This window comes from Lagopus muta, chromosome 4 (assembly GCF_023343835.1).
Source record: "Lagopus muta isolate bLagMut1 chromosome 4, bLagMut1 primary, whole genome shotgun sequence".
Lineage (NCBI taxonomy): Eukaryota > Metazoa > Chordata > Aves > Galliformes > Phasianidae > Lagopus > Lagopus muta.
Genome location: NC_064436.1, coordinates 70,623,651 through 70,637,468, shown reverse-complemented (window position 1 = coordinate 70,637,468; position 13,818 = coordinate 70,623,651). Strand labels below are relative to the sequence as shown.

Sequence of the window (13,818 nt, the reverse complement as noted above, 5' to 3'; positions counted from 1 at the left end):
TCGCTCTCTCCTTGTTCTCCACGCTCTCCCCTTGCTCCTCATCCTTCTGGGAAGCAGAGCAGGAAAGGCAACCCCAAAGTCCTCCTGCAGAAGTTGATAAAACCATCACAGGATTCACACAGTCAAGGAACCACTATGGTTGGAGAAGACCACTAAGACCCCCCAGTCCAACCCCAACCCATCCCCTCCATGTTCCTTCATAGAACTGTAGAAACATTAGGGTTGGAAATGGCTTCTAAGACCCCCCAGTCCAACCCCAACCCTTTTCCACCATGTTCCTTCATAGGACTGTAGAAACAGTCAGGTTGGAAATGGCTTCTAAGACCACCCAGTCCAACCCCAACCCATCCCCACCACGCCTGCTCATAGAACTGTATAAACAGTAAGGTTGGAAATGGCTTCTAAGACCCCCCAGTCCAACCCCAACCCGTTCCCACCATGTTCCTTCATAGGACTGTATAAACATTAAGGTTGGAAATGGCTTCTAAGACCACCCAGTCCAACCCCAGTCCATCCCCTCCATGTTCCCTCATGGAACTGTATAAACAGTCAGGTTGGAAGTGGCTTTTAAGACCACCCAGTCCAACCCCAACCCATCCCCTCCATGTTCCTTCATAGGACTGTAGAAACAGTCAGGTTGGAAGTGGCTTCTAAGACCACCCAGTCCAACCTCAACCCATCCCCTCCATGTTCCCTCATGGAACTGTATAAACAGTAAGGTTGGAAGTGGCTTCTAAGACCATCCAGTCCAACCCCAACCCTTTTCTACCATGTTCCTTCATAGGACTGTAGAAACATTAAGGTTGGAAATGGCTTCTAAGACCACCCAGTCCAACCCCAACCCATCCCCTCCATGTTCCTTCATAGGACTGTAGAAACATTAAGGTTGGAAATGGCTTCTAAGACCACTCAGTCCAACCCCAACCCTTTTCTACCATGTTCCTTCATAGGACTATAGAAACAGTAAGGTTGGAAATGGCTTCTAAGACCACCCAGTCCAACCCCAGTCCATCCCCTCCATGTTCCCTCATGGAACTGTAGAAACAGTCAGGTTGGAAATGGCTTCTAAGACCACCCAGTCCAACCCCAGTCCATCCCCTCCATGTTCCCTCATGGAACTGTATAAACAGTAAGATGGGAAGTGGCTTCTAAGACCACCCAGTCCAACCCCAACCCATTCCTACCATGTTCCTTCATAGAACTGTACAAACATTAAGGTTGGAAATGGCTTCTAAGACCACCCAGTCCAACCCCAACCCTTTTCCACCATGTTCCTTCATAGAACTGTAGAAACATTAAGGTTGGAAGGAGCATCTAAGACCACCCAATCCAATCCCAACCCATCCCCACCACGCCTGCTCATAGAACTGTATAAACAGTAAGATTGGAAGTGGCTTCTAAGACCACCCAGTCCAACCCCAACCCGTTCCCACCATGTTCCTTCATAGGACTGTAGAGACAGTCAGGTTGGAAATGGCTTCTAAGACCACCCAGTCCAACCCCAGTCCATCCCCTCCATGTTCCTTCATAGGATTGTAGAAATAGTAAGGTTGGAAGTGGCTTCTAAGACCATCCAGTCCAACCTCAACCCGTTCCCACCATGTTCCTTCATAGGACTGTAGAAACATTAAGGTTGGAAATGGCTTCTAAGACCACCCAGTCCAACCCCAACCCACCCCTCCATGACTGCTCACAGAATCATAGAAACATGAAGGTTGGAGAAGACCTCTCAGGTCATCAGGTCCAACTATCACCTCATCCCTCATGGCACGGCTGTGAGCTGTGTTCTCTGCTTGACCCAAACTCCACCACGTTCCCAGTTGGACCCCAGCCCCTCGTGTTATGGACTCCATGGCCCTTGGCTCTTAGGAGGAGGTGCTGCCCCGTGTTGGGACAGACAGCGCTTCTCCTCCAGTGTGCTTTTATCTGTTAACCGTTGTTTCTCTAACCCTGTTGCTAACCAGTCATTTTAATTTGTAGCTTGTGGAGGGCATGACCAGCTCAGCACTAATTAACCCTCCAGCTTCTCGGTCCGAGCCTCAAGTAGGTATTGCTTCATTTCTAACTTGCTTGATTAATGGCTTTAATGAACTATACGTGTATATGTATGTAAAGATCAGCATTTCTTTCTGCAATGACCAGCACTCGAGCAGATGTGGCATGGATGCCCCACTGGGGCTGGTCGCTGGGGTCCCACAACAACACAGAGCAGAGGGAGGTGTCTGCTAAGCTCTGTGCTTTCGACCTGCTTTGGATGGATGCCTTTTAAGAACCGTGCTGGAAAGGGAACTGTTTGGGGGCAGTTTTCCATCCTCCTCTTTTTTCGATTGCTTTTACAGAGCGAGGCAAAACAGGAGCTGAATCCCCACGGCTCCCTGTGGCTTGGGACGCTTCGGTTGTATGAAACACAAATAAACCCTTGAATGGCAAGTCAGCAAAGCCATCCCAATCAAAGAAAAAAGCAAAAAGTCTGAATCTGCAAACCGTTTGGAATGATTGGTTATTTGCTGTGTTGGCTAGATCCAAAATCAAAGCACATGTTTTACGGCTTATCCTGTTACCATCAGCTGGAAGGGCTCTTGGTGTTGGATATCTCCCGGTGGAAGCGGGTGCCAATGGCCCGTGCTGCAGCCCAGCTGTCCCCTCTGGCTGGCTTTGTTCTCCTGCTGCTCTGTCCATGCCTGGGGACAGCCCATGGCACTGCTGTTGACGTGCTTGGGGCGTGGGATGTGCTTGGGGACAGCCCATGGCAGCGCGTGGGACACGCTCAGGGCAGGTCTCTGCAGAGGGCTGAAGGATCAGGATAAGCTGAGGGGAAAATTCCTCCTTGGGAAGAGCTTCAGGTGAAGGGATGTGGGGAGGTGATGAGCATGAAAAAGTCTTCCTCAGCTCCCTGGGGTGTAGGGTGACCCATCCATCCCAGTGCTTTGGCTGGGGTCTCCTGGCTGGGACTCACACTGGAGCAGAGGAGGAGTGCGGATGTGGTGTTTTCCAAGGCTGAGACCCGGGGTACCATCTGCAGAAACACGATAACCAACATCAGGGGAGGTGAACCCATAAAGGGTCAAGCTGTTTTGGCAGAAATCTGCTCGTCCCAGCTGCAAAGCTTCCTCCCAGCAGGAAATCTGCTGCCCAGATGGGAGCTGTGGGGATGTCTTGAGTCTGGGGCAGTGGCTCAGCTTCTCTAGAGGCAATATTTATTAGTGCTGTGATTATCTGTTATTCCCCCAGAGACATGTGAAATTATTAGAAGAGCAAAAATAATGGTTAAGACTTCAGTTCTGCCATACCTGTTCTGCTCCTGGCTTTGCTGTCTGTGCCTCAGTTTCCCCACCTGTGGCGTGGCTGAGGTTCACCAGAACCCAACACACCCATTCCAAGGCAAATCCTCAGCTTCCCACAGCTCTTTTTGCTCCAGACTGAAATGACCTGTCCAGTGCATTTTGTGAAACACATCGGGTTGGGTTGAGTTGTGTTGGTTTGTGTTGTGTTGGGTTGAGTTGTGTTGGGTTGGGTTGGGTTGTGTTGTGTTGAGTTGAGTTGGGTTGTGTTGGGTTGAGTTGGGTTGGGTTGTGTTGGGTTGAGTTGGGTTGAGTTGTGTTGGGTTGTGTTGTGTTGGGTTGAGTTGTGTTGGATTGGGTTGTGTTGTGTTGGGTTGTGTTGGGTTGAGTTGTGTTGGGTTGAGTTGTGTGGGTTGAGTTGTGTTGGATTGGATTGGGTTGGGTTGAGTTGTGTTGGGTTGGGTTGAGTTGTGTTGGGTTGGGTTGTGTTGGGTTGAGTTGGGTTGAGTTGTGTTGGGTTGAGTTGTGTTGGGTTGAGTTGTGTTGTGTTGAGTTGTGTTGGGTTGTGTTGGGTTGTGTTGGGTTGAGTTGTGTTGGGTTGTGTTGGGTTGAGTTGTGTTGGGTTGTGTTGGGTTGTGTTGGACGTCAGGTCTTTATTTAGGGGGCTGGAGGAGGAAAGGAGCTTAGTGCCCCCGATAGCTACGTGCTCAGCCATGTCTGTGTCCCCCGGGTAAAGCCCTTCACTGAGATCCATCACAACTCAACCCCCTCTGGGTTATCTGGATCCAGGATGCCGTATCTTCAAAGGGGTCTGCAGTGTGTTGGTGAGGTTCTGAGTGTAGAGGAATTTGTTTTGGAATCCAAATGTCTTTGTTTTGGAGATGGCCCATGGATTGTCAGTACAGGGATACCCTGCTGCTGAGGGCTCTCCCGATACCCTGGGTGCTTGGGGAGATGCTGGGTCACTGATGGGATCCCACTCAGCTTCTTCTGGCTGAAACAGCCCTGCCCCTCTTCCATCCCATCCCACGTCCAAGAGAAAACCCCAGGGACGCTGTTGGCTGTCACCCAATGGCTGAACCAGATCCCCAGCCATTCGCTCTCAGGGCGCAGCCATCAGCCCCTCTTTTCCATTTGGATGGATGAACATCCTTCACCGTTACCATTCCCGCTGCTCTTTTCCCCTCCATCAGTAGAAATCAGCAGAATTATCTAACCTGGCTGTGTCTCAGGGTGCAGAAGATACCCTGGATCAGCCCGAGTGCTTTCTTTGTAACTCAGCACCTGTGGAATGTCGCAGTAAAGCCACGGTGGTCGGAGCGTGGCTTTTCTGAACAATAAAACAGGGGAAGCGATGAAAGGCAGCATTTTAAAAAATAAAAATAAGGAGAAAAAAAAAAAGGGGGGGGAGGCACGGAGGCCTCGCAGCTCATTTATGTAATATTTCTATTAAAAACAATGTCTATTCAAGACAGCAGTTTAGAGTCTGCACCGCTGGCTTAAAATATAAAGCCAATAAAGCTCCGTTACGGTTCCTCCATGAGGTCAGTGCGGTGGAATTCTGCGGACTGCTAAAATAAGACATCATTATTTCTCAGGAATGTTTCAGGAATCGCAGTCAGAGCCCCTTCATCTTCGCCTGCACCCGCTTTCAGAAGCGCTGCTCTCGTAAAACCGTTTTCTTCTTGGAACAGCATCCCCCAGAGCTGGAATGCTGTTTGAACAGCAGATGGGGCAAACGCTCCTCTGGGGGGATCTCAGAGGTCTCCATCCCTCTGTGTTCTGTGACTCTGAGCCCCATAGGTGGGGGTGAGCTCAGCTGGGATGTGTGACTGCGCTGTTCTCTGCCACCAGGAGGAAGAATTCATTGACTGGTGGAGCAAATTCTACGCTTCCACAGGGGAGAGGGAGAAGTGTGGCTCCTACCTGGAGAAGGGCTTTGACACCCTGCAGGTAAGTGGCCCGCCTTGGGTCTGCCTCGCTGCACCCCAGCTGTGATATTCTTCTGCTTGGTTTTGTTTCTGAGTGTTGAGCCTTTCTTTCTTCCAAGGTGAAAAAAAAAACCCAAAACCCAAATATTTGATGATTTTCCCCAGGTGATTTTGTTGTTAAAAACAACCATTTATTCTGTTTTGAACAGCTGGCTTTCTTTGCAATCCGGTAGCATTTCCACTTTCGCAGCCTTCGAGATCTTGCTGTTTCACTACGTGGTGGAGGAGAGGGGGGAGTGCTGCCCTTAGGGGAGAACAAGGAGAAGTGGAGATTGCTGAGGGGTGGATTTAGGTGACCCACTGCAAGGAGTGCCAACAATAACACAAAATCCAAGTAGGACCAAAGCAGGGTAAACCTTGCCTGGTCCTACGGGAAACGCGCCCAGCAAGGAGCAGCCTGGATGATGGAAGACCCTTTGGGCCACCTTGGCGCGGCCTGGAGCTCCTGCGCTGCACTTTTTGTTTCTGTAGGGTTGCCAAAGTTCTGATCTTCAGCTGGGGATGGCAGGGATGTCTCTGTCCCTTTGGGTGGTGTTGCCTTCAGGCTTGGGTCAACTCTTGTCCTGGATCTGTTGGGGTGCAGCTGCCCTTTGCTTCTCCTTCCTCAGGTCTATGAGACGGAGCTGGAACGCGTGGAGGCCTTCGAGCAGCTCTCTGACTTCTGCCACACCTTCAGGCTGTACCGTGGCCGGGTGCAGGATGCCAACGATGATCCCTCAGTCGTAGGCGAGTTCAAGGTGGGCAGAGAGGAGCCTGGTTGGGGTTCAGTAGGGCAAGTGTAGGGTCCTGTGCCTGTTGGATACGAACAACCGCAGCAACTGTGCAGGTTGGGGGCTGAACTGCTGGAGAGGAGGTCTGTGGAGGAGGACCTGGCAGTCCTGGGGGCCAGTTGTTGACCAGTGGTCAACCATAGGATGAACCACCAGAGTGTCCTAATGGCCGAGAAGGTGACGCAGATGTTGTCCTGGTTGGCCACTGGTTGACCAACAGTTGGCCAACAGTTGATCACAGGGTGACCGTGAGCCAGCGGGGTGTCCTGGTGGCCAAGAAGGTGACACAGCCTAATGGTTGACCAGTGGTTGACCATCGGTTGACCAATACTTGACCATAAGCCAGCAGGATGCCCCGGTGGCCAAAAAGGAGACACAAATAGTCACCTGGTTGACCAGTAGTTGACCAGTAGTTGATGATGAGCCAGCAGGGTGCCAAGAAGGTCAGTGGGACCCCGGGTGCATTGCAGAGCGCGGCCATCAAGGCAGGGAGGTGCTGTCCCAGCCATCTCTGTGAGCTGTGAGCCCCATCCTCAGTGTGACCGAGCACATCTGTCCTCCTCAGGGTTCCTTCAAAATCTACCCTCTGCCTGACGACCCCCGCGTGCCGCTGCCACCTCGACAGTTCCACCAACTGCCAGCCAGGGGGCCCCAGGAATGTCTGGTCAGGGTCTACATCATCCGTGCCTTTGGTCTGCAGCCCAAGGATGCCAATGGGAAGGTAAGCTGCTGGGGGGCTGCTGGGGGGCCGCTGGGAAGCCCCGGCTCTGAGCGCATCACCATGAGAGGTGACAAAGTTTGGAGATCGGGTGACAGCGTAAGGAATGGTCCCCTTCTTTCTTCCTTTAGCTGCAACATCTGGGAATCCCAGCAGCTGAGTCTCCCCCCTCCATCCTAAGGACTGGTTAAAATTGCCTGAGGAGATTTATTTTGTTTTATTTTATTTTATTTTATTTCATTTTTCCTCGGCGCCAAAGGAAGGAAAAACGATGGCTTTCACGTCACTCCTTTCTTGGCTGAGCTTTGCCAGTCCAGTGCAAAAAGAAAATTGTGTTGGTTCAAAAAGAAAATGCTCTTTGTTTCAGTTTGAAACAAACAAACAAAAAATACCCTCAGAACTCAGAGAAAAATCCTTCTCAACCCTCTTTGCTCCACTGGAAAATAGGGATAAAGTCTTAGCTTTCACATTTGGGTCCTTTGTGTTTGAAAGCCTGTTTCTGAGTTGAGCTCATCCCCACCCCCCACCCCCACCCCCATCCCCATCCCATCCCCATCCCATCCCCATCCCATCCCCCTCCCATCCCCCTTCCATCCCCCTCCCCCTTTCCCATCCCCATCCCCGTCCCCTTCCCATCCCCTTCCCATCCCCATCCCATCCCCATCCCCATCCCCATCCCCATCCCCATCCCATCCCCATCCCCATCCCCATCCCCATCCCCATCCCCATCCCCATCCCCATCCCCATCCCCATCCCCATCCCCATCCCATCCCATCCCATCCCCATCCCCATCCCCATCCCCATCCCCATCCCCATCCCATCCCCATCCCATCCCATCCCCATCCCCATCCCCATCCCATCCCCATCCCCATCCCATCCCCATCCCCATCCCCATCCCCATCCCCTCCCATCCCCATCCCCATCCCCATCCCCATCCCATCCCCATCCCATCCCCATCCCATCCCCCTCCCATCCCCCTTCCATCCCCCTCCCCCTTTCCCATCCCCATCCCCGTCCCCTTCCCATCCCCTTCCCATCCCCATCCCATCCCCATCCCCATCCCCATCCCCATCCCCATCCCATCCCCATCCCCATCCCCATCCCCATCCCCATCCCCATCCCCATCCCCATCCCCATCCCCATCCCCATCCCATCCCATCCCATCCCCATCCCCATCCCATCCCCATCTCCATCCCCATCCCCATCCCCATCCCCATCCCCATCCCCATCCCCATCCCATCCCCATCCCATCCCATCCCCATCCCCATCCCCATCCCATCCCCATCCCCATCCCATCCCCATCCCCATCCCCATCCCCATCCCCTCCCATCCCCATCCCCATCCCCATCCCCATCCCCATCCCCATCCCCATCCCACCCCATCCCCAATCCCATCCCCACCCCCATCCCCATCCCCATCTCATCCCCATTCCCCTCCCCATCCCCATCCCATCCCATCCCATTTTCTTGTGCAATGACTTGCTCTGATGTTTTCATGCCCACCTTTAGTGCGATCCCTACGTGAAGATTTCAGTGGGAAAGAAATCCATAAACGACCAAGAAAATTACGTCCCCTCTACGCTGGAGCCTGTCTTTGGAAAGTAAGTTCTGGTTCTCCATGGATTTTGTGGGGTTTCTGTGTCCTTTGGAGGGAATAGAGCTGGGCTCTGGCCAGAGCTTCGCATGCCTTCCATGCTCTTGGCTCTCAGTCTGACCCACCAAAGTACTTGATGTCATCGTTCACCCCATGGTAGTTTGGATAACAAGCAAAAAATAAGGTTGATTTCAGAAAAAGGAAATTCCTTAGGGCTGGAAGGCATCGTGGGGAGCGGGCAGAGCCTGGTGGTCAGCCTCCACGTGCCTGTAGGGTCTTCTTGAAGAGCTGGGACGTTGTGTAGGGCGTTGCGTTTCAGGATAGTGGTTCAAACAATCACAGAATGGCCTGGGTTGCAAAGGAGCGCAGTGCTGATCCAATTCCAACCCCCTGCTGCGTGCAGGCTCACCAACCAGCAGCCTCAGGCTGCCCAGAGCCACATCCAGCCTGGCCCTGAATGCCTGCAGGCCCTATGGTGTGTGAGGTCCAGCTGGCCGCCTCGGGGTCTCAGCAGCTCAGGCTGTCAGTGCTGTGTCTCTTCCCCCCCCCCCAAAAAAAGAGGGGGAGTGGGATGGACACCAAAGGCAGTGAGCAAAAAGGATGAGGATGATGGTGGGGATCCTGGTGAGGGCTTGGAGGACTCCATGGGTAGACAAGTTCTCTCCTCTTTGACTGAACAGAGAGGGCAGCTCTGTTTTCCCAGGGGGCGGAGAGGGGCACGTCCCCTGTTGCAGCAGCTGGCTCCCGGCCATGGGCCGTCTAGACGGCGGCCTCACCTCCCACCCAGCCTTTACAGCGCGGTGTAACAGCGAGGTCCCGGCTGCTGGCGGCTGTTAAACCTCCCTTTTCATGAGCTTTTTCCCCCTGGCTGCCTTCCAGCTCTGGCTAATTACTTTCTGCTGACCCCCAGCTCCTCCCGCGCTCTTAATTGGTGGCATAATGGCTCACTTCCCCTCCTTAAAGGCTGCTGTGGGTTGGTTGGGGGCTGCAAAGTGGAGGATCCTGGTGGTGCTGGGAGAGACCTGGGCTGTCCTGTCGCCCTGTGTCCTTTCCCCATCTCTAACACCCATGGCCAATGGCTCTGTTTGCATTGGATGTCATGCTTTGTATGGGCTTTGGTACTTTGTCTCTTGTCACGCTGTATTTGAAGAGGGAGAGGAAGGTTTGCTGTGTGTTACGTTGGTGTAGCAATGGCAGAGGAAACAGCACAAAATACGGTGCTTGGGACCAGCAGAAGAGGGTGAGGAGGCTTTGGGCATGGCCCATCCCATGCTGACCCTTGTTTCAGATTTATGCCCTTTGGGCTCAAAGAGGAGATGGTTTTCCAAAGCTCCCAGTCTCACCCCGTGGCGATGAGGGCTCTCAGTTCCTGCTCTTTACCCCTGGATGTTGTGGTGGCTGCACCAATTAGCAGATGGAGAAACTAAGGAAGACCGAAGCTTGCTCATAGTTGCTTGATGGCGTCTCCACCAGCGAAGGCAGTGCAGCGCAGCACCGATAGAGTCGTAGAGACAGCTAGGGTGGGAAAGACCTTCAAGTCCAGCCATCACACCAACCCGTGGGGCAAAGGTGTGCAGTGATGGCGCCTTCCTGGTGGGGCAGTTTGGTTCAGCAGCACGACCCCCATCCCGTGGACATCTATGGTCTGATTTTCAGGTGGTGCTGCTGTGCGGAGCCAGGGTTTGGACCTGATGATCCTTATGGGTCCTTTCCTACTGGAGGTGTTCTGTGGTTCGCTGATTTCTCTGTTCCCGTGGCATAGGATGTTCGAGTTGAGCTGCACTCTGCCCCTGGAGAAGGACCTGAAGGTCACACTGTACGACTACGACCTCCTGTCCAAGGATGAGAAGATTGGGGAGACCGTCATCGACCTGGAGAACCGGTTCCTGTCGAAATACGGGGCACGCTGTGGGCTTCCCCAGACCTACTGCGTGTGGGTATCTCTGCAGGCCTTGGAGCTCCACAGCTGCTGAGGTTTTGTGGTGCCCAGGTGACCCTGGGGCAGTTCCTCAGCCCTTGGGGTGATGGGTGCCCTGCTTTCAGCTGGGTTGGGTTTGGGGGGCTGTTGGGATGCTCAGCGGACACTGCTGGGACGCGCAGCCCCTCTCACCAACCTGGTTGAGGTTGGAGGTTCTTTGCCCTGTGCTGAACTGCTGCTTTCTCCTATTTGGTTCCAGCTCTGGGCCCAACCAGTGGCGAGATCAGCTCCGTCCCTCCCAGCTGCTCCACCTCTTCTCCCTGCAGCACCACTGCAAGGCTCCCACCTACGCGTCCGACCGGCTCATCTTCCGCGACCAGGAGTACATCCTCTCCGAGCTGGGTATGGGGCTGCTGTGGGGCTGGGGGTGGATTCCCTTCACCCAGAGCAGAGGGTGGTGTTGGGGGGGTTGAACCCAAACCTCCCATTTTTTCACTCTAAGGCTGGTGATGCACTGGAACAGGTTGCCCAAGGAGGCTGTGGATGCCCCAGCCCTGCAGGCATTCAAAGCCAGGCTGGATGTGGCTCTGGGCAGCCTGGGCTGCTGGTTGGTGACCCTGCACACAGCAAGGGGTTGGAACTGGATGAGCATTGTGCTCCTTTGCAACCCAGGCCATTCTGTGGTTCTATGATCCACCATAACCACAGCCTCAGCCTTCCCCTGAGCGGCTGGGAGCATCATGCCCTTGGGGACAAGCTCTAGCCCAGGTTGCTCTATCAGCCCATGTGATTTGGGGCTGGGGTCGCTAGGGGGAGACCATGTCCCACACGATGCCAGCGCGCTGCAGCTCACACCTTGAAGGAGATGCCACCCAATGCAGCAGAGACGTTCTTTTGCTTTGCTCCAAAAGCCCACAGACGTGAATGCCTGAAATTCCCTGAGCATCCACTGGTGCCCATCCCATGGGATCCAGAGGCAGAAGGAAGGGCAGGTGGGGCTCAGGGTGGAGGTGGGACCTCCCTGGCCAGGCCCAGGAGCTGCACTTTGGGCAGCACGGCCCAGGGCTGATGCCCACCTGTGCCCTGGGATCAGGGCACAAATCTGTGATGCCGGCACAGGAGGAAGCCAGGGTTCCTTCAGAGCCTTTTGTTAAGTGAAAGGCTTTCAGAGAGGGCTGGGGAGGTGTTAAGCGAGCGGGGTCTTCCCCCCTCTCCCAGCCCCTGCCTTTCACCTTCCTCTGCTTTAATGGCAATCAGTTCAAAAAAAAAACAGAACAAAGTCTGATGCTTGACCTCGAGGAGATCTGGAAACCAGCTGTGTGTGTGGAGCGGTGTCAGATCTGAACCTGGTGGTATAAAGTGAGGCTATTAAACACGAGAGCATGGATTTTACAAGCCCTGCAGCCGAACCGTTATTCCATAACCCCCACATTTGTTGTTTTCCGAGAGGGGCTTTTTCTTTTCCTGCGTGCGCACACACACACACACACACACACATACCAGGTTTCCACTGCTTGGGAAATGGCCCATCTGTCTGAAGTTAACCACTTCAAGATCTTGCCAAGAAAGGAGCTGGGATACATCACCTGAAGGTTGCAGAGCTGCAGCAGTATTTATGGAACGCATTTCATTTCAAAGGTCCTCAAAGGTGCACGGCCCTGAAGTGCTGTGGCTGTGAGCAGCCGTCCTGGTGAGGTCCTACAGCTGTCCCAGCGTGGCTGTGGGGACCAGGACACACCGTCCTCTCCTTTCTGACTGTCACCTCAAACCCAGCAGAGCAGGACGTTGCATGGAGCTCATCTCATCACCCAGCCAAGGATCTTGGCTGCTTTTACATTGTAGAGCTGTGGAGTTGGGAAGGGTCCCGTCCATCCAGCCATCCACCCACCCATCCACCCATCCACCCACCCACCCATCCATCCACCCACCCACCCACCCACCCATCCATCCACCCACCCACCCACCCACCCATCCACCCACCCACCCACCCATCCACCCATCCACCCATCCATCCACCCATCCACCCACCCACCCATCCACCCACCCACCCACCCACCCATCCACCCATCCATCCACCCATCCATCCACCCACCCACCCACCCATCCACCCACCCACCCATCCATCCATCCACCCACCCATCCACCCATCCATCCATCCATCCATCCATCCATCCATCCATCCACCCACCCACCCACCCATCCATCCATCCATCCATCCACCCACCCACCCATCCACCCACCCATCCACCCATCCATCCATCCATCCATCCATCCACCCACCCACCCATCCACCCATCCACCCATCCATCCACCCACCCACCCACCCATCCATCCATCCATCCATCCATCCATCCACCCACCCACCCACCCATCCATCCATCCATCCATCCATCCATCCATCCATCCATCCATCCATCCATCCACCCATCCACCCACCCATCCATCCACCCACCCATCCATCCATCCATCCATCCATCCACCCATCCATCCACCCACCCACCCACCCACCCACCCATCCATCCATCCATCCACCCATCCATCCATCCACCCATCCATCCATCCATCCACCCACCCATCCATCCACCCACCCACCCACCCATCCACCCACCCACCCATCCACCCATCCATCCATCCATCCATCCATCTACCCATCCACCCATCCACCCACCCACCCACCCACCCACCCATCCATCCATCCATTCATCCATCCATCCATCCATCCATCCACCCACCCACCCACCCACCCATCCATCCATCCATCCATCCACCCACCCACCCACCCACCCACCCACCCACCCACCCATCCATCCATCCATCCACCCATCCATCCATCCATCCATCCATCCATCCATCCATCCATCCATCCATCCATCCACCCATCCACCCACCCACCCATCCATCCATCCATCCATCCACCCACCCATCCACCCACCCACCCACCCATCCATCCATCCATCCATCCATCCACCCATCCATCCATCCACCCACCCACCCACCCACCCACCCATCCACCCACCCACCCACCCACCCACCCATCCATCCATCCATCCATCCATCCATCCATCCATCCATCCATCCATCCATCCATCCATCCGTTGAGTCCAACCATCACCCCACACCGCACATCCACACCACACCACATCTTTAAATGCCACATCCTCCTGTCCTGCAGGGATGGGGACTCCCCCACCCCCCTGGGCACGGTGCTTCCATGCCCTATCCATGCAAAAATCCCTCCTGATAGCCAACCTACCCGGCTGTAGGAAGGCAGCTGAGCCTTCCCTGTCTCTTGAGGGCTTCAAGCACGCACTGGACAACGTCTGCTGGTGATGGCAGCAATGTGGGTTGGACTGGGAGTTGTGAGGAGGAAAGGAAACAGAGGGATGGAGGTGGGGTGGGTACATGGGGTTATGGCTGTGGGGGCCGTGGTGTAACCCCAGCTGCTGTAATTCTGGGCTGGTTGAAGCCTTGGAGGCACCGCAAGCAGAACCAAACCCCAGATCTTTCTGCTTCAACGTGATCCTTGCAGTGTTTGCAAGAGAGGGAT

At 54.5% G+C, this 13,818-nt stretch overlaps 1 protein-coding gene across 10 annotated transcripts in view; it reads left to right on the top strand.

The window, feature by feature from the left end:
* Nucleotides 1–13,818, top strand: part of DYSF (dysferlin) — a 73,320-nt gene that overhangs the window by 37,333 nt on the left and 22,169 nt on the right. For 7 of the 10 annotated variants that reach the window (XM_048941703.1, XM_048941701.1, XM_048941698.1 and 4 more), the window contains 7 exons: nt 1,981–2,043; nt 5,136–5,234; nt 5,881–6,009; nt 6,608–6,763; nt 8,269–8,360; nt 10,116–10,286; nt 10,531–10,673. In XM_048941703.1, the coding sequence (XP_048797660.1) occupies nt 1,981–2,043; nt 5,136–5,234; nt 5,881–6,009; nt 6,608–6,763; nt 8,269–8,360; nt 10,116–10,286; nt 10,531–10,673 (853 nt within the window). The remainder of the gene's footprint in view (nt 1–1,980; nt 2,044–5,135; nt 5,235–5,880; nt 6,010–6,607; nt 6,764–8,268; nt 8,361–10,115; nt 10,287–10,530; nt 10,674–13,818) is intronic. The other 3 variants (XM_048941705.1, XM_048941702.1, XM_048941699.1) reach the window with 1 other exon arrangement.